The sequence below is a fragment of the Aquarana catesbeiana genome, linkage group LG08, assembly GCF_042186555.1.
Source record: "Aquarana catesbeiana isolate 2022-GZ linkage group LG08, ASM4218655v1, whole genome shotgun sequence".
In the NCBI taxonomy this organism is placed as follows: Eukaryota; Metazoa; Chordata; class Amphibia; order Anura; family Ranidae; genus Aquarana; species Aquarana catesbeiana.
This window is the reverse complement of record NC_133331.1, coordinates 98,432,628-98,452,479: the sequence shown is the minus strand read 5'-3', so window position 1 is coordinate 98,452,479 and position 19,852 is coordinate 98,432,628. Positions and strand designations below refer to the sequence as shown.

Below are 19,852 nucleotides of genomic sequence, written 5' to 3'. Positions count from 1 at the left end.
TGGGTTTTAGCGGTACTGGCGCTAACCTGACGCTGCTTGGGGCGACGCAGACCTTATCTGATCCTAAAAACTTAACTTCTATCACCGCCGGGCAATTAGGGGGTTAAACCTTTATAAGGTAATAAACGGCGGGTGCCCTAAAACTATAATAAACTATAATAAACTGTAATAAACTATAATAAACTACAAAAAACAAACTAGCTAACCAGCGACACCCGTAATACGGTGATCGCTGGTGAAAGGGTTAACTAGGGGGCAATCAGGGGGTTAAAACCTTTAGCAGGTAGTATATGGGGGTCCCTGTCGCTATAAAACACTGACAGCGAACCTATATACTTACCTCCCTAAACTAGCGTCACCTGTGTCACTAATACAGCGATCAGAAAAACGATCGCTTAGCGACACTGGTGACGGGGGGTGATCACGGGGTTAACCTTTATTAGGGGGGGTTAGGGGGGTACCCTGGACCTAAAGGGGGGTACCCTAGACCTAAAGGGGGCTAACCTAACTGCCCTAACACTTATAACTGACACAAACTGACACCAATGCAAAAAAAAAAAACACTGCTATTGGTGTCAGAGTGACAGGGGGTACAGGGGGGTGATCGGGGGGTGATAGGGGGGTGAAAAGTGTGCCTGCGTGTTCTACTGGAAGTGTAGTGTTGGTGCACTTACTTGGATGTCTTCTCTCCTCGGCGTCGGATCAAAAAGACCGGCTCGAGGAGAGATGACATCACTTCCTCTCCCTCTGTTTACATTACAGAGGGAGAGGAAGCATTTGATTCGCTGGGAGCGATCGGGAGGGGGTGGCCATCAATGGATGGCCTCCCCCTGACCCCTCATCGCCCGCGAACAAGAGCCGACCGCCTACGGCACCGGGGGGGGGGTCCGATCGGACCCCCCGCCCGCGGGAAGGCATCACGTATCAGGTACGTGATTTTGCCTGCCCGTGCCGCTCTGCTCACGTATATATGCGTGAGGCGGTCGGCAAGTGGTTAAGCATTGGAAGTTGATATTTTTATTCCACTTTTGTTTATCCTCATCATTTATTTTCTATTACTTTTATTGATGCATTATATGTTATTATTGATTTGACTGCTTTGCATAGATTTCCAGCGTTTTTATTAATTCATTCTTCTCCGTCTTAAAATACTTTTATCAGTTTAACAAAGTAGTACAAATAGTAGTTAGTAAAATATTTAGGAAAAAAGCTTTTATTTGGACAGCCACTAATGCCGCGTACACACGAGTGGACTTTACGGCAGACTTTGCCCGGCGGACTTTTCGACGGACTTTATGATGGACTTTCCGAATGAACGGACTTGCCTACACACAATCCACCAAAGTCTGTCGAATTCGTACGTGATGACGTACGACCGGACTAAAACAAGGAAGTTCATAGCCAGTAGCCAATAGCTGCCCTATCGTGGCTTTTTGTCCGTCGAACTAGCATACAGACGAGCGGACTTTTCGACTGGACTCTTCTGGGAAGGCTGTCCATAAGGTTTAGGAGTGTGTCTATGGGAATGTTTGACCATTATTCCAAAAGTGCATTTGTGAGGTCAGGCACTGATGTTGGACGAGAAGGCCTGGCTCACATTCACAGCTCTAATTCATCCCAAAGGTGTTCTATCGGGTTGAGGTCAGGACTCTGTGCAGGCCAGTCAATTTCTTCCACCTCAAACTCACTCATCCATGTCTTTTTGGACCTTGCTTTGTGCACTGGTGTGCAGTCATGTTGAAACAGGAAAGGGCCATCCCCAAACTGTTCCCACAAAGTTTAGAGCATGAAATTGTCCAAAATGTCTTGGTATGCTGATGCCTTAAAAGTTCCCTTCACTGAAACTAAGAGGCCAAGCCCAACACACCATAATCCCCCCTCCACCAGACTTTATACTTGGCACAATGCAGTCAGGCATGTACCGTTCTCCTGGCAACTGCCAAACCAGACAGGTCAATGGGATTGCCAGACAGAGAAGCGTTGTTCGTCACTTGAGAGAATACATCTCCACTGCTCTAGAGTCCAGTGGCGGCGTGCTTTACATCACTGCATTGCACTTGGTGATGTAAGGCTTGGATACACCTGCTAGGCCATGGAAACCCATTCCTTGAAGCTCTCTACATACTGTTGTGCTAATCTGAAGGCCACACGAGGTTTGGAGGTCTGTAGCTATTGACTCTGCAGCCAGTTGGACTTCTACGCACTGTGAGCTTCAGCATGCGCTGACCCTGCTCTGTCATTTTACGTGGTCTTGCTGTTGTTCCAAGTTGCTTACACTTTGTTATAATACCACTAGCAGTTGAACGTGGAATATTTAGTAGCAAGGAAATTTCACGGATGGACTTATTGCATAAGTGGCAACCTATCACGGTACCACGCTTGAATTCACTGAGCTCCTGAGAGCGACCAATTCTTACACAAATGTTTGTAGAAGCAGTCTGTATGCCTAGATGCTTGATTTTATACACATGTGGCCATGGAGGTGATTGGAACACCTGAATTCAAAGATTTGAAGGGGTGTCCCAATACTTTTGGCGTTATAGTATATACTGTATACACTATATTACCAAAAGTATTGGGATGCCTGCCTTTACATAGACATGAACTTTAAAGGCATCCCAGTCTTAGTCCGTAGGGTTCAATATTAAGTTGATCCACTCTTTGGAGCTATAACAGCTTCAACTCTTCAAGGTTTAGGAGTGTGTCTATGGGAATGTTTGATCATTCTTCCAGAAGCGCATTTGTGAGGTCAGACACTAATGGGGGCGAGAAGACCTGGCTCGCAGTCTCTGCTCTAATTCATCCCAAAGGTGTTCTATCGGGTTTATGTCAAGACTCTGTGCAGGCCAGTCAAGTTCCTCCATCCCAAACTTGCTCATCCATGTCTTTATGAACCTTGTTTGTGCACTGGTGCGCAGTCATGTTGGAATAGGAAGGGGCCATCCTCAAACTGTTTCCACAAATTTGGGAGCATAAAATTGTCCAAAATGTCTTGTTATGCTGACACCTTAAGCATTCCCTTCACTGGAACTAAGGGGCCAAGCCCAACCCCCTGAAAAACAACCCCACACCATAATCCTCCTTCCACCAAATTATTTGGAGTTCTGACTTCAACCCGACAGAATACCTTTGGGATGAATTAGAGCGGAGACTGCGATCCAGGCCTTCTTGTCCACATCAGTGCCTGAACTCACAAATGTGTTTCTGGAAGAATGGTAGTATAGTGTGTTTGTGTGTATATATATATATATATATATATATATATATATATATACACACACACATACACACACACAGTCAGGTCCATAAATATTGGGACATTGACACAATTCTAATCTTTTTGGCTCTATACAACAGTTTGTATATGTGCCTCCCACTTTTTAAGGGACCAAAAGTAATGGGACAATTGGCTGCTCAGCTGTTCCATGGCCAGGTGTGTATTATTCCCTCATTATCCCATTTACAAGGAGCAGATAAAAGGTCCAGAGTTCATTTCAAGTGTGCTATTTGCATTTGGAATCTGTTGCTGTCAACTCTCAATATGAGATCCAAAGAGCTGTCACTATCAGAGAAGCAAGCCATCATTAGGCTGAAAAAACAAAACAAACCATCAGAGAGATAGCAAAAACATTAGGTGTGGCCAAATCAACTGTTTGGAACATCCTTAAAAAGAAAGAACGCACCGGTGAGCTCAGTAACACCAAAAGACCCAGAAGACCACGAAAAACGACTGTGGTGGCTGACCGAAGAATTCTTTCCCTGGTGAAGAAAACACCCTTCACAACAGTTGGCCAGATCAAGAACACTCTCCAGGAGGTAGGTGTATGTGTGTCAAAGTCAACAATCAAGAGAAGACTTCACCAGAGTGAATACAGAGGGTTCACCACAAGATGTAAACCATTGGTGAGCCTCAAAAACAGGAAGGCCAGATTATAGTTTGCCAAACAACATCTAAAAAAGCATTCACAGTTCTTGAACAACATCCTATGGACAGATGAGACCAAGATCAACTTGTACTAGAGTGATGGGAAGAGAAGAGTATGGAGAAGGAAAGGAACTACTCATGATCCAAAGCATACCACCTCATCAGTGAAGCATGGTGGTAGTAGTGTCATGGCGTGGGCATGTATGGCTGCCAATGGAACTGGTTCTCTTGTATTTATTGATGATGTGACTGCTGACAAAAGCAGCAGGATGAATTCTGAAGTGTTTCGGGGAATAATAATCTGCTCATATTCGGCAAAATGCTTCAGAACTCATTGGACGGCGCTTCACCGTGCAGATGGATAATGACTCGAAGCATGCTGCAAAAGCAACCAAAGAGTTTTTTAAGGGAAAGAAGTGGAATGTTATGCAATGACCAAGTCAATCACCTGATCTGAATCCGATTGAGCATGCATTTCACTTGCTGAAGACAAAACTGAAGGGAAAATGCCCCAAGAACAAGCAGGAACTGAAGACAGTTGCAGTAGAGACCTGGCAGAGCATCACCAGGGATAAAACCCAGCGTCTGGTGATGTCTATGCGTTCCAGACTTCAGGCTATAATTGACTGCAAAGAATTTGCAACCAAGTATTAAAAAGTGAAAGTTTGATGGATGATTGTTAATCTGTTCCATTACTTTTGGTCCAAACTGTATACAAACTGTTGTAATTCCTACACCGTTTACCTTTTAAATTAATTGTGGTGGTGTATAGAGCCAAAAAGATTAGAATTGTGTCGATGTCCCAATATTTATGGACCTGACTGTGTATATATATATATATATATATATATATATATATATATATTGTGACAGGAAGCCAGGAATATCTATGGGTTGTGTCCAGGATGGGAGATATATTTGTCCCAGGTTCATGTACACTGATTGTTTTTGTGTGGCCGCGTCCATCTTCACCTGTCTTATTTCCAGGGCTGTGGACGCTGGCTCTGTGACTGGCCGGAGTCACATGACATCACTCCCGGGAGCCGACGGTCACAACATGGGCCCTGTAGAAACGGCACGAGCATGCCCTTTCATCAGTGCGCATGCGCCGATGACTATGGCGCAAGCGTATATGGTAAATACCTCCTAAACCGTGCAGGTTTAAGAGATATTTCCAGTACCTACAGGTAAGCCTTATTATAGGCTTACCTGTAGGTAAAAGTGGTATGTAAGGCTTTACAACCACTTTAAGTCTGTGTGACTAAAAGCCTCTGTTTATTTCTGTGTGACCTTCAAGTGTCTGGGCAGCGGTAGGCTGTGGCAGAAAAAGTAGTCAGGTTCCTGTGTTTTTCTAGTTAGATGCCCAAAGTGGCAAGGGTTTATTTTCTGGTTTGTTTTATTTTACCTGTTTTGATACCTGCACTTGGTAACCACAGACATGTAAATAAACTACAGTTTTGCTTTCACAAAGATCCTGCTGTCTGCTTGTGAAACTTCACTGTGCTGTGACCCATCCAGGGGGTCCTGCACACCCCGCTACTGAGCTAATCCCTTACAATATACAGTACCTTGAAAAAGTATTTATGCCCCTTGAAATTTTCCACATTTTGTCATGTTACAACCAAAAACGTAAATGTATTTTATTGGGATTTTATGTGATAGACCAACAAAAAGTTGCACATAATTGTGAAGTAGAAGGAAAATGATAATTGGTTTTCAACAATTTTTACAAATAAATATCTGAAAAGTGTGGTGTGCATTTGTATTTAGCCCCCTTTACTCTGATACCCCTAACTAAAATCTAGTGAAACCAATTGTCTTCAGAAGTTACCTAATTAGTAAATAGAGTCCACCTGTGTGTAATTTACTCTCAGTATAAATACAGCCATTCTGTTAACCCCCAGAGGTTTGTTAAGAAACCTTAGTGAACAAACAGCATCATGAAGGCCAAGGAACATACCAGACATGTCAGGGATAAAGTTGTGGAGAAGCTCAAACCAGGGTTAGGTTATAAAAAAATATACCAAGCTTTGAACATCTCACAGAGCACTGTTCAATCCATCATCCAGAAATGGAAAGAGTATAGCACAACTGCAAACCTACCAAGACATGGCCATCCACCTAAACTGACAGGCCGGGCAAGGAAAGCATTAGTCAGAGAAACAGCCAAGAGGCCCATTGTAACTCTGGAGGAGCGGCAGAGATACACAGCTCAGGTGGAAGAATCTGTCCACAGGACAACTATTAGTTGTGCCCTCCACAAATCTGGCTTTTATGGAAAAGTGGCAAGAAGAAAGCCATTGTTGAAAGAAAGCTATAAGAAGTCCCATTTGCAGTTTGCAAGAAGCCATGTGGGGAACACAGCAAACAGGTGGAAAAAGGTGCTCTGGTCAGATGAGACCAAAATTTAACTTTTTGGCCTAAAAGCAAAATGCTATGTGTGGCGGAAAAATAACACTGCACATCACCCTGAACACACCACACCCCACTGTGAAACATGGTGGTGGCAGCATTATGTTGTGGGGATGCTTTTCTTCAGTAGGGACAGGGAAGCTGGTCAGAGTTGATGGGAAGATGGATGGAGCCAAATACAGGGCGATCTTACAAAGAAAACCTGTAATGCCGCACACAAATGACCGGTTTTCCCATCGGAATAAACTCTGAAGGTTTTTCCTACGGAGTTCCGACGGAATTCCGCTGAGACTGTCTTGCGTACACACAATCACACCAAAGTCCGATCGTCAAGAACGCGGTGACGTACAGCACGTACGACGGGACTAGAAAAAGGAAGTTCAATAGCCAGTAGCCAATAGCTTCCGTCTCGTACTTGCTTCAGAGCATGTGTCGTTTTTGGTCCGTCAGAACAGCATACAGATGAGCGGTTTTCCTGATAGGAATTGGTTCCGTCGGAAATATTTAGAACATGTTCTATTTCTAGGTCCATCAGAATTTTCAAAAATGAAAAGTCCGATGGGGCATACACATGATCGGAATATACGATGAAAAGCTTTCGTCTGACTTTTTCTGTCGGACATTCTGCTTGTGTGTACGCGGCATTAGAGTCTGCAAAAGACTTGAGACTGGGGCAGAGGTTCACCTTCCAGCAGGACAACGACTCTAAATATGCAGCCAGAGCTATAATGGAATGGTTTAGATGAAAGCAAATTCATGTGTTAGAATGGCACAGTCAAAGTTCACATGTTAGAATGACCCACCTAAATACAATTGAGAATCTGTGGCAAGACTTGAAAATTGCTGTCCACAGACGTTCTCCATCCAATCTGACAGAGCTTAAGCTATTTTGCAAAGAAAAATGGGCAAAAATGTCACTGTCTAGATGTGCAAAGCTGGTAGAGACCCACCCAAAAAGACTTGCAGCTGTAATTGCAGCGAAAGGTGGTTCTACAAATTATTGACTCATGGTGGCAAATGCACGCAACACTTTTTACATAATTATTTGTAAAAAAAATTGAAAAACATTTATCATTTTCTTTCTACTTCACAACTATGTGCCATTTTGTGTTGGTCTATCACATAAAACCCTAATAAAATACATTTACGTTTTTGGTTTGTAACATGACAAAATGTGGAAAATTTCAAGGGGTACGAATACTTTTTTCAAGGCACTGTATATATGCAGGATCTATTAATCCTGGCTGCTGGGGATCTATTGTAGCTGGCGCTTGTAATGTTGCTGAGGGGTGTCTACAAGTGCAGGGAGGATCTTTTGTTGTTGGTTGGGGGTATTTTGTGGCTCTGGGGTTTTTATGTTGGTGAGGATCTGCTGTTGAGGGGGGTCTTTTGATGATGGTTGCTGGGTATCTTTTGTTGCCAGCAGGAGTCTTTTGTCTCTGGGGCAGGTTTATTGTTGCTGATGGGGAATCTATTGTTACTGGGGTGTATATCGTTCCTGGTGGGGGTTCTATTGTTTTTGGGGGTCTTTTGTTGCTGGGAGGATCTGTTGCTGCTGTGGATGATCTATTATCATTAACCAATTCCATACAAATTACCTAAAGTGGAACTTTAGCAGGAAAATTAAGTTGTGATCGATTACTTCATGCTGGCCCCTTTTGCTGGTATGGCTAGGTAAAACATTAAAAACATTAAAATTCAGTAATGCACTGTCTCCTTCTGCTCTGCACAGCCTCAGATGTTCTCTATTTTGTTCACTGTGCTGAAAATCAGAGCCACTAGAGGTCGATCTGCTGACGGTCTAAAGATTTACTGTGGGCTTTAGCAAAATGGCAGCCTCCAGCAACAAGACACAGTAACAATGCTGGAGACAATTTAGAGCACACACTAATTTTGGTAGCATAATTATTAATTTGGGATGTATGTTCCTTGCTAAAGCTACCTGGCCATGTGAAGGAGGCCTTAGACTGCACAGTCATAGACTCTGTACAACTGCCACACAAGAAAGTGAAAGACTGTGAAATTAGAAGTTATTAGTACAATGTTTTTCTAACTATTCTATTCTAATCTATCTATTTCTGTGACTTCAGTTGAGTTGATATCAATAAATGTAGTTATCGTCTTGCTAATGTATTGTGTTACTTTGATTGGCATTAAAGGAACAATTCTAAAGAGGGTATACCTGGAAATAACTGTATGGTGAAATCGGAGCATAAATATTATCCAGAGAACTGCAATTCCCGAAACGGCTGGATTTGTCAGAAGAAAGCATTGTCTATTTGAAGAACTTTTCTTTCTGTGGATTCTTACTACATAACAGAGAACATTTTATTAATCATGTTCAATATGTGCGTGACAATTTACAGTATGACAATTTTTATATCTAGTGAAATTCAAAGTAAAAACAGCATCCTTGTTGGTCTACTATATCCTCTACAATGTTTAATTAATTTTTGTTCTTTGCTGTTTACTTAAGACATCATATGTACTGTAGTTACTTTTATCAGCCAATCAGATTGTACAGGAGATGCTACATAGTTGCATAGTTGGTAAGGTTGTATAATGAAAAGCGGCTAGCTGAAGCAGAGTTCTTGATGGAAGTACATCTGTCAGGCTTCACGCTGGAACATAGGCATCAGCGGCTTCATATGGTTTGATAAAGGGGCAGTCCTGTTGCCCTAAAAACATGTAGCCACCCCCTCCACTTCCTGTCACCATCACCCAGCCGAGAGAGGTGCTGATTGGTGCAGCAGCCAACTTGCTTCACCCAGAAGCCGCTGCTGCCTGTGTTCCAGCCTAAAGCTTCACAGCTGTACTTCCACCAAGTACTCTGCTTCAGCCTGCCGAGCTCTGCAGCCTCACAGTGATCCTACAGAGATCTACATCAGTTTATGGCAAGCCTCGATCCACTTTAAACTAGTGGGAGCATTTTTATTGTCTTTTATTCTTTTTAATAAATTGCTACACCTAAATGGAAGTACCCTCTTGTGTTTGTTTTATAGAGGTGTATTAGCATACCTCCAAGCTTTCTGAGATGGGAATGAGGGACACCTTTTAGCAAAGGTATGTAGGTGTAGGCCACACCTGCTGTCATGCCCCCTTAAAAAAAGATTGGTTACATCCACAATTCTTTTTTACCAATACTATTCCTTTATTTTGGCTTTTGGAATTTACAAATGCATACATTTAGAGATTGGATGAAAGGTTTAGCACTGGGAAACACTTTTTGATAGATAAGTAGTGCATTTTTATATACAACTATATATATACCAGAAAGAGGAACAAATGACAAATGAGGAAAGAGACAGAGGGACTTTGCTCCAAATGAGCGACAGTCCCTCGATATTAGGGACAGTTGGGAGCTAAGGTATTAGGATCTTAAGACGTAATCTGAAAGGAGCAGCATCCATTTCACCTGGTGTTCCCTACCACTCCTGCCCCTCCTATGAACCCTTCTAAATGAAGTTTGAAGTCTAGTCAGCGCAATAGCTTATTCATTTTCTAAGGTTGAATAAAGACACTGGTCCATCCTGTTCAACCTGTATGTATGTGTGTGTGTGTATGTGTTTATGTCACTAACATTTTTAACATTTTTTTTGAACTTATCCAAACTCCCTACTGATGCTGAGGGATATTACCAACAGTATTTAAATGTAAATAGGAAAAGTGCAGCACTATGTTCAATAAAATGAAAACATAAATTCATAAGTAATCTGTTAAACTGATACAATAACGCATGTGGTAAGTGTTCCAAAATATATGTGTAAATAAATTCTCTACTTAAACACAACACAATGTACTTAAAAGAGTCCATACCAAAACAATAGGTAACAGGTATCCACATGACCAGACATCTGTGCATCTCTTATGGTAACAGTGATCCACAGCAAACCAAGAAGATGCACCAATCCACACACAATGTGCAAATAGGCTTACCAGAGAGCTATTACATCTTACACAGATAGGTCAAAAAGCACTTAAAATGACAGCTTGCTCCAGGGACAGGGATCAACCCAATCCTCCTTTCTCTCCAGACCTCCCAGGATGGATGGAATCTACTTAGGGAAAAGATATCTCCACCATTTTAGCACAGTTATCCATGTCATCTGTGAAGGCAGGGCACAAATCACAAAGGGCACTCACATATGGTGAAAACGATTAAAACCAACTTTTCATTTAAAAAAATATTACACTCACGGAGAATGAAAACATCAAACAACGCTGTTCCAATATAAAACCTTGATTTGCAGCCTTCCAAAATGGATGCCGGATGGCATGCAATTGCGGTGATGTGTTCCCTAGCTCCACCCAATGGTTTATTCAGAAATTACATCATCAGGTGTTCCAGGAACAAGTGGCTACCACTGCTCTTTTATACCATGCAAATAACAAAGACAAATACAGGGCAGACCAAAGCTGTTCATATTGACATCTATCCTCAGCCATTAATTTCAATGACAATCCTCTTAATAAGCTATGTACATACTGATTTTTCCCCCTAGGGTCCTTGATGTATACCAAAATATTTTGTATGTATATATATATGAGTTGCATAGACCCTCACTCGATATTGCACAATGTTACAAAGATTAGATGGTCAAACAATTTCATACAAAAATGGGACAAAATTTTTATTTCTTATATAATTATTGACCATATAAAATGCCAAAACCACAACAATTAAAAACCAAGCATGCAAGCCACAAAGTTTTGGTATATATAAAATGCCATGACTAGAGTAAAATTAACTACAGTTTGGTGTATAAGTTTTTAATTTGGAAATCCACTTGGTCACTAGGGATGAGCCAAACACCCCCTGGTTCGGTTCGCACCAGAACCTGCGAATGGACCGAAAGTTTGCGTGAAATTTAGAACCCCATTAAAGTCTATGGGACTCGAACGTTCAAAATCAAAAGTGCTCATTTTAAAGGCTAATATTCAAGTTATTGTTCTAAAAAGGGTTTGGGGTCCCAGGTCCTGCCCCGGGGAACATGTATCAATGCAAAAAAAAGTTTTAAAAACGGCCGTTTTTTTGGGAGCAGTGATTTTAATGATGCTTAAAGTGAAAAAAAAGTGAAATATTCCTTTAAATATCGTACCAGGGGAGTGTCTATAGTATGCCTGTAAAGTGGCCGTGTTTCCCGTGCTTAGAACAGTCCCTGCACAAAATGACATTTGTAAAGGAATAAAAATCACTTAAAACTGCTTGCGGCTTTAATGTAATGGCGGGTCCCGACAATATGGATGAAAATCAGTGAAACAAATGGCATGGGTAACCCCCCCCAGTCCATTGCCAGGCCCTTTGGGTCTTGTATGGATATTAAGGGGAACCCCGCACCCAAATTAAAAAAAGGAAAGCCGTGGGGCCCCCAGGCCCTATATACTCTGAACAGCAGTATACAGGCGGTGCAAACAAGACAGGGACTGTAGGTTTGTTGTCAAGTAGAATCTGTTTGTAATTTTGAACTGGTACATTTTTAAAGTGTAGCTCCAGCCAAAAAATCTATTTTAAAGCTTTTTGGAAAACATAGGGAAGGGTTATCACCCCTGTAACATTTGTTTTGCTGTCTGTGCACCTCTTCAGAAGATTTCACCTCACTTTCTGTCCCAATGATAAATGTTTTTGGAAAATTTGCTGGTTTTAGTGAAACAAGGATTGGTGATAAAGCATCAGTGAAGAGGAGACAGGTTTTTCCCATATGAACTCTTACAGGAGAAAATTTCCCTTCCTAGGGGTAGATTTCATCTCACTTCCTGTTGTCTCCTTTTCTTTGCAAGTAGGAGTCGTTTGTAAGTTGGATGTTTGAAAGTAGGGGCCTGCCCTAAATACTCTGCAGAAATTGGGGCCTTAGGTGTTGGTGTTGCCACAACACCGTAAGCCCTCACAGTTACTCTTGGTGGGCGCTGGAACGAGCCCTGCTCTGAAATATTATATCAAGAATTGTAATTACATGCACCTGTTGAACAGGGGCAGAAAAATTGGGCCTTTGGTGGTGGTGGTGGTGTTGCCACAACACTGTAAGCCCTCACAGTTACTCTTGGTGGGCGCAGGAATGGGCCCTGCTGTGAAATATTAGATCAAGAATTGTAATTACATGTCCCTGTTGAACAGGGGCAGAAAAATTGGGCCTTAGGCACTGGTGCCACAACACTGCAACCCCTCACAGATGCTATAGTTGGAGCACAGGAATGAGCCCTGCTGCAAAGAATTGCATCAAAAATTGTAATTATATGCCCCTGTTAAACAGGGGCTGAAAAATTGGGCCTTGGGCACTGGTGCTGGTGCCACAACACTGCAACCCCTTACAGATACTCTAGTTGGAGCGCAGGAATGAGCCCTGCTGCAAAGTATTGCATCAAAAATTGTTATTACATGCCCCTGTTAAACAGGGGCAGAAAAATTGGGCCTTAGCCACTGCTACCACAACACTGCAACCCCTCACAGATACTATAGTTGGAGCACAGGAATGAGCCCTGCTGCAAAGTATTGCATCAAAAATTGTAATTATACGCCCCTGTTAACCACTTCCATACAGGGCATTTTCACCCCCTTCCTGCCCAAGCCAATTTTCAGCTTTCAGCGCTGTCGCATTTTGAATAACAATTGCGCGGTCATGCAACACTGCACCCAAATGAAATTTGTATCATTTTTTCCCCACTAATAGAGCTTTCTTTTGGTGGTATTTGATCACCTCTGCGGTTTTTATTTCTTGCACTATAAACAAAACAACAATGACAAGTTTGAGAAAAACACAATATTTTTTACTTTTTGCTATAATAAATATCCAATTTTTTTTTTTAAACAAATTGTTTCCTCAGTCTAGGCTGATATGTATTCTACATATTTTTGGTAAAAAATATCGCAATAAGCGTATATTTATTGGTTTGCGCAAAAGTTATAGCGTCTACAAAATAAGGGGATAGATTTATAGCATTTTTATTACTATTTTTTTTTACTAGTAATGGCGGTGATCTGCGATTTTTATCGTGACTGTGATATTGCCGCGGACATATCGGACACTTTTGACACATTTTTGGGACCATTCACATTTATACAGCGATCCGTGCTATAAAAATGCATTGATTACTGTATAAATGTGACTGGCAATGAAGGGGTTAACCAGGAGGGGGCGCTGTAGGGTTAATTATGTTCCTAGGGAGAGATTCTTACTGTGGGGGGAGGGGACTCACAAGGGGAGGAGACTGATCAGTGTTCCTCTGTACAAGGAACACACCATCGGTCCCATCTGACTGGACGTGGATCTGTGTGTTTACACACACAGATCCACGGTCCTGCTCGGTTACCGGGCAATCGCGGGTGCCCGGCGGACATCACGGCCACCGGGCAAGTGCACCGGGACCTGAGTCACGCAGCGCGCGCGTCCCCTGTAGAGCCTGGAAGGGATAACAGCTGCACCATCCCGCCAGCATATGACGGTGGGCGGGCAGCAAGTTGTTAAACAGGGGCTGAAAAATTGGGCCTTGGGCATTGGTGCTGGTACCACAACACTGCAACCCCTCACAGATACTCTAGTTGGAGCGCAGAAATGAGCCCTGCTGCAAACTATTGCATCAAAAATTGTAATAAAACGCCCCTGTTAAACGGGCAGAAAAATTGGGCCTTAGCCACTGGTGGCGATGCCCAGAACCAAAAATGTTCTTACAAGCTATCAGCATGAAAATTGAGGAGGAAGAGGATTGTCACTCAGCATAACAGGATAGTCACTCAGCATCAGCATAGGCAGTCTTGAAGGGATCTCACATTAAAAAAAAAAAAAAAATTTCGGTTACATCAGCATCAGGTGCTTGGTAGCTGGTGATCCAAGACTGATTCATTTTTATGAAGGTCAGCCGATCGATCGATTCAGTGGACAGGTGCACCCTGTGATCAGTTACAAAGCCTCCAGCAGCACTGAATGTGCGTTCTGAATGAACGCTGGATGCAGGACAGGCCAGTAGCCCAATTGCATACTGTGCAAGATCTGGCCAGTGATCCATCCTCAAGACCCAGTCTGATCTTGCCCCTAGGTATTCCTGCACCATATGAATCAGACGCTGGCGATGGTTGCTGGAACCGATCATACGTTGGGGCTGCGCACTAAAAAATTGTATGAACGCATCAGACGGCCACCTTCTCCACCGCTCCTTCTGTGACTGACCGAAGCCTCAGCAACACGTTGTCCAGGAGGAAAAGGAAATTGTAACCTCCCAGGCTCTGGAAATGCGTTGCACAAACCTTTCTGCAAGGCCTCCCGAAGATGTTTCATCCTCTGCTCCCTCTGCAATGGCAAGATAAGGTCCGCAACCTTACCCTTGTAATGTGGATCAAGGAGGGTTGCCAGCCAGTAATGATCCCTCCCCTTGATACCACGAATACGAGGATCCTTCCACAGGCTTTGCAGGATCAGGGAGGCCATGCAGCGTAGGTTTGCTGAGGCATTCGGTCCAGAGTCCTCTGGGTCACTAAGGACGACATGATCCGCAGCCACCTTCTCCCAGCCACGTACAAGTCCATGGGTTTCTTCGGACTGTAAATGATCCCTTGAAGACTGCTGCTGATGCTGAGTGCCAGGCTCCACCTCCATGCTGACACAATCCTCCTCCTCCTCCTCCTCTTCCTGTGTGATCGGCGGTCACACAGGAACACTGTTTGGATAAAGGGGGCCTTGAGAGGTAAGGAAGTCCTCCTCTTCCTCCCTCTGTTCTGCCTCAAGTGCCCTGTCCATTATTCCAAGCAGCGTGTGCTCCAACAGGTGAACAAGAGGGACAGTGTCACTGATGCATGCACTGTCACTGCTCACCATCCTCGTGGCCTCCTCAAATGGTGACAGGATCATAGCCCACTGGCGTGGGGAAAAAAAACAAGCTCCCCTGACCCTGTCCTGGTGCCATAGTCGCATAGGTACTCATTCATAGCCCTCTGCTGCGTGTGCAGCCGCTGCAGCATGGCCAACGTTGAGTTCCACCTGGTGGGCATGTCACAGATTAGGTGGTTCTTGGGCAGGTTAAATTTCTTTTGGAGGTCAGCCATCCAAGCACTGGCATTATATGACCTGCCGAAATGCACACAGACTTTCCTGGCCTGCCTCAGGACATCCTGTAAACCCGGGTACCTGCCCAAGAACCACTGCACCACCAAGTTAAGGACATGAGCCAAACAGGGCACATGGGCCAGTTGTCCCTGTCGGAGAGGAGGTTGGTGCCATTGTCGTAAACCAGCATGCCTGGCTTAAGCTGGCGTGGCGTCAACTACCTCAGAACCTGCCCCTGCAGAGCTGACAGAATCTCTGCCCCAGTGTGGCTCCTGTCCCCCAAGCACACCAGCTCAAGCACCACATGACATCTTTTTTGCCTGCGTGCTTGCGTAGCCCCTTGAACGCCTACGGAGCACTGCTGGTTCCAAGGACAAATCAGCACAGGAAGAGGCCATGGAGGAAGAAGAAGAGGAGGGGGTGGAGGAGAGAGGTGTGGCAGAATCACCACTAGTAGAATTTTGGAGGCGTGGTGGCGGAACAACCTCCAACACTACTGCACCCTGTCCTGCATCCTTCCCATCTGCCAGAAGAGTCACCCAGTGCACGGTGAAAGATAGGTAATGTCCTTATCCATGCCTGCTGGACCATGAGTCAGCGGTAATATGCACCTGCCCGTGGTATTAATAGGATCAGAGCACAAGCAATTGTCTTCAGGTAGCTTTAGGTGCACACTGTGCAGAGGACACGTACACTAACTGTAAATACTGCAGCTTCCTGCCTGTGGTATTAAAAGGATCAGAACACCAGCAATTGTCTTCAGGTAGCTTTAAGTGCACACTGTGCAGAGGACACAGTACACTAACTGAAAATACTGCAGCTGCCTGCCTGTGGTATTAATAGGATCAGAACACCAGCAATTGTCTTCAGGTAGCCTTAGGTGCACACTGTGCAGAGGACACAGTACACTAACTGTAAATACTGCAGCTGCCTGCCTGTGGTATTAATAGGATCAGAAGAACACCAGCAATTGTCTTCAGGTAGCTTTAGGTGCACACTGTGCAGAGGACACAGTACACTAACTGTAAATACTGCAGCTTCTTGTCTGTGGTATTAATAGGATCAGAACACCAGCAATTGTCTTCAGGCAGCTTTAGGTGCACACTGTGCAGAGGACACAGTACACTTATGCACACGATCAGACATTGATCGGACATTCCGACAACAAAATCCATGGATTTTTTCCGACGGATGTTGGCTCAAACTTGTTTTGCGTACACATGGTCGCACAAAGTTGTCGGAATTTCCGATCGCCAAGAACGCGGTGACGTACACCACGTACGACGAGACTAGAAAAGGCCAGTTCAGAACCAAGTGCGGCACCCTTTGGGCTCCTTTTGCTAATCTCATGTTAGTAAAAGGTTGGTGAGAGACGATTCACGCTTTTCAGACTCGTGGTTTTCAGATCGTTTTCTGCTGTTCAGTTTGTGCTTGTGGGTTTGTATCTGCTCTTCAGTGCGTGCAGCAAGTGACGCGTGACTCTTGTCATTCTGTTCTTGTTCGTTCGTTACTGTTTTTCAGGTCGCTCTTCACAGGCCTTGCTGTTCTTCAGCGCTTTTCTGTTACTTCGTTCTGAGCAGCCGACCATTTTCTAGCCATGTTGCGTATACGTGCTCCTCGTAGAGTTCGTTCTGTGCGGGGGCTTGGTGTTGGGGTCCTGACCTTGACACAAGTCCAGTCCATGAACAGGGTGGGGAGGAGTTCATGGACCAAGAATTGGTTGCTTCAGCGTGACCAGTTCTCTCATATGCCTTTGCTCCGTGAGATCCGTGAGAATAATCCTGATGATTTCAGGAACTTTCTCCGGATGACGGACCCCGTATTTCACCGTTTGTTGGCTTTGCTGACCCCCTATATCAGCAGGCAGGATATCTGCATGAGGCAAGCCATCACTCCGGAGCAGAGGCTCGTCGCCACCCTGCGGTACTTGGCGACGGGGAGAAGTCTGCAGGACTTGAAGTTCTCAACAGGCATCTCCCCCCAGGCTCTGGGGATCATTATCCCAGAGACCTGTTCTGCCATCATCCAGGTCCTGCAGAAGGAGTATATTAAGGTAATATTTATCCTTTAATATCACATTTTATTGTATTTAATGTTTGATAATATATTGTATTTCTTTCCTCATTCCCTAATTACCATGATTGGAATATGCTGTGAATGTCCCCTTTGTCCTCATGCATGCTTGATATTTTTGTAATTATTTTTGTTGTCCTTCATACATATTTGCCTTCACTTACCTCCCCAGCATGCTCTCCTGGCCCTATATTCACCTAATGTAGTCACTTAACAATGTATTTTATCAGCTCCATAATAGTGCTTTACCCCAAACACCCCTAAAATGTTTTGAAATGTGATTTGTGCTTTAAATTCAGGCAGAGTGCCAGAGGCTTTTTTTGGGGGGGTCCCCAAATCATTTGGAACCCTCCCTTCCCCCAACTGCTAAGTCAGCTGATACCAATTCTCTATCTATCCTCAATCATCTATCTGCTGACTTTGCCAAACCCATACATACTATACCCATCTCTTTAGTGGTCAGATTTATGGATGAATTCCCCAAAGCATGTAGTGCAAGGGCCTGCCTGTATACTTTAAAATGGTAATGTTTAAAGTTTTTGTATCCTATTATTATCTTGATAGGTAATAGCAGAATGTCCAAATGTGCTCAAATGTGTACAGTGTGTATTTATATCTTTTGTATTATGACACTTCTTACCTGTCCAGTGGGCTGCCAATAGTGTAACTAAGGAGGGGCTGTTCAAAGTAATACCCATTATTTAGGCATTCATCTCTCAATGAAGTGGAGAGGGTTACCTGTCCAAGAGTCCCCCCCCCATAATGTTAGAAATGGCCCATGAGAGGGGGGAGTGGGGATATGATCAGTGTACCTTATACTTTGGTCTTTAAAAATTCCCATAAATAAATGTTATCTTGATGTTGGCCAAGAATGTTTGTGTCTAATCTGCTTTCCATGTTTATGTGCAAAAAGACTAATTTATGTTTTGTTTTACTCCACAGTTTCCTTCCACGCCACAGGAATGGCAGACTGTGGCCTCCCACTTTGCCCATCAGAGGGACTTTCCTAACTGCGGAGGGGCAATTGATGGGAAACACGTCCACATCATCCCACCACCCAACTCAGGGTCGTACTATTATAATTATAAGGGGTTCAATAGTATTGTGATGTTGGCGGTGGTGTCGGCTACTTATGAATTTCTGTATGTGGACGTGGGGAAGAATGGCCGGGTGTCCGATGGTGGAGTCATCGCCCAGACGGAGTTCTACAGGTGTCTCCAGAATGGCAGCTTGGACTTGCCACCTCCAGAAGACAACGTGGAAGGACTCCCATTTGTCTTCATTGCAGATGAAGCTTTTGCGCTGGGGGACCATCTTATGCGGCCATTCCCGATGAGGACCCTCACCCCGGACCAGAGGGTTTTTAATTACCGGCTGGCCAGAGCCAGAAGAGTGGTGGAGAACACGTTTGGAATCATGGCCAGCCGGTTCCGCCTATTTCTTACACCCATACATATGGCGGAGTTCAAACTGAATCACATTATCCTGGCGTTTTTTTGGGGGTCACATTAGAAAAAGTAGAAATGTCCATTTATGATAAAACAGGCATGTTTAAAACCAACAAGAAAGACACAAATCTTGAACTTACAAAGTTCACATTTGGTAGAACTTGAAGGCAATATCAGACATGAGTATTTACAAACTGTGTTTGATATTGCGTTCAGATGGGGTGAAGTCACCCCCAGAAAAGCCAAATTTTGAAGATGCACACAAATAGCCGAATGTCAACATGTGCTAGCTGCCATCATGGGGGATCAAGGGACGTGTTTTGGGGGAGCAACCCCTTCCTCTCAGCTACTTTATTATTGAGGAAGGGGTTGTACCCCCAAAACGCGTCCATTGATCTCCCGTGATGGCAGATAGCACATGTTGACACACTGTGTGCATCTTCAAAATTTGGCTTTTCTCCAATTTGACAAAAAATGTTAAAATTGTAGCACACCATAAAACAAAGGGATTTGGAGGGGTTTTAAACTCTCCCCAAAAGATCAATGATGTTCTTATTTTTTTGAAGAACATCATTGATGTTTTTCTTGATGTTTTCCAAGTCCCTATTACACCCCATGATCTCCCCAATCAGGATCTGTGCACTTTCCGAGGTGAAAGGATCTGGATCCACAACATCATGATCACCTAAAAAGATAGAAACCAAAAAAAACATGTATTATAAATATGCAGGCATCCATCTCTTACCTGAGCCTGTGGTCGCAGACACTCACCTGTTGTGGTGCCAATTTCCACCTCCTGCTCTTCTTGTCTTGGTTGGATTTCCCCTTCTTCCAGAGGTGGGGGGTCTCTGGTCTCCTCGGATGAGGAGTGTCCTCCGAGTCTTTTCTCCCCTATGTAAAAAAAAATGGTATACTTAGCACACAGATATTTGAGGGAAGAACTATAAATATGAAACATTGCT

General features: G+C 43.8%; 1 protein-coding gene across 3 annotated transcripts in view; it reads left to right on the top strand.

Moving 5' to 3' along the window:
• The window catches only part of LOC141105952 (natural killer cells antigen CD94-like), a 95,276-nt gene extending 85,962 nt beyond the window's left edge, over positions 1-9,314 (top strand). For all 3 annotated transcript variants that reach the window (XM_073596190.1, XM_073596188.1, XM_073596189.1), the window contains one exon: positions 8,497-9,314. In XM_073596190.1, coding sequence (XP_073452291.1) covers positions 8,497-8,620 — 124 coding nt within the window. In that variant the 3' untranslated portion in view covers positions 8,621-9,314. The remainder of the gene's footprint in view (positions 1-8,496) is intronic.
• The last annotated feature ends 10,538 nt before the right edge of the window (positions 9,315-19,852 follow it).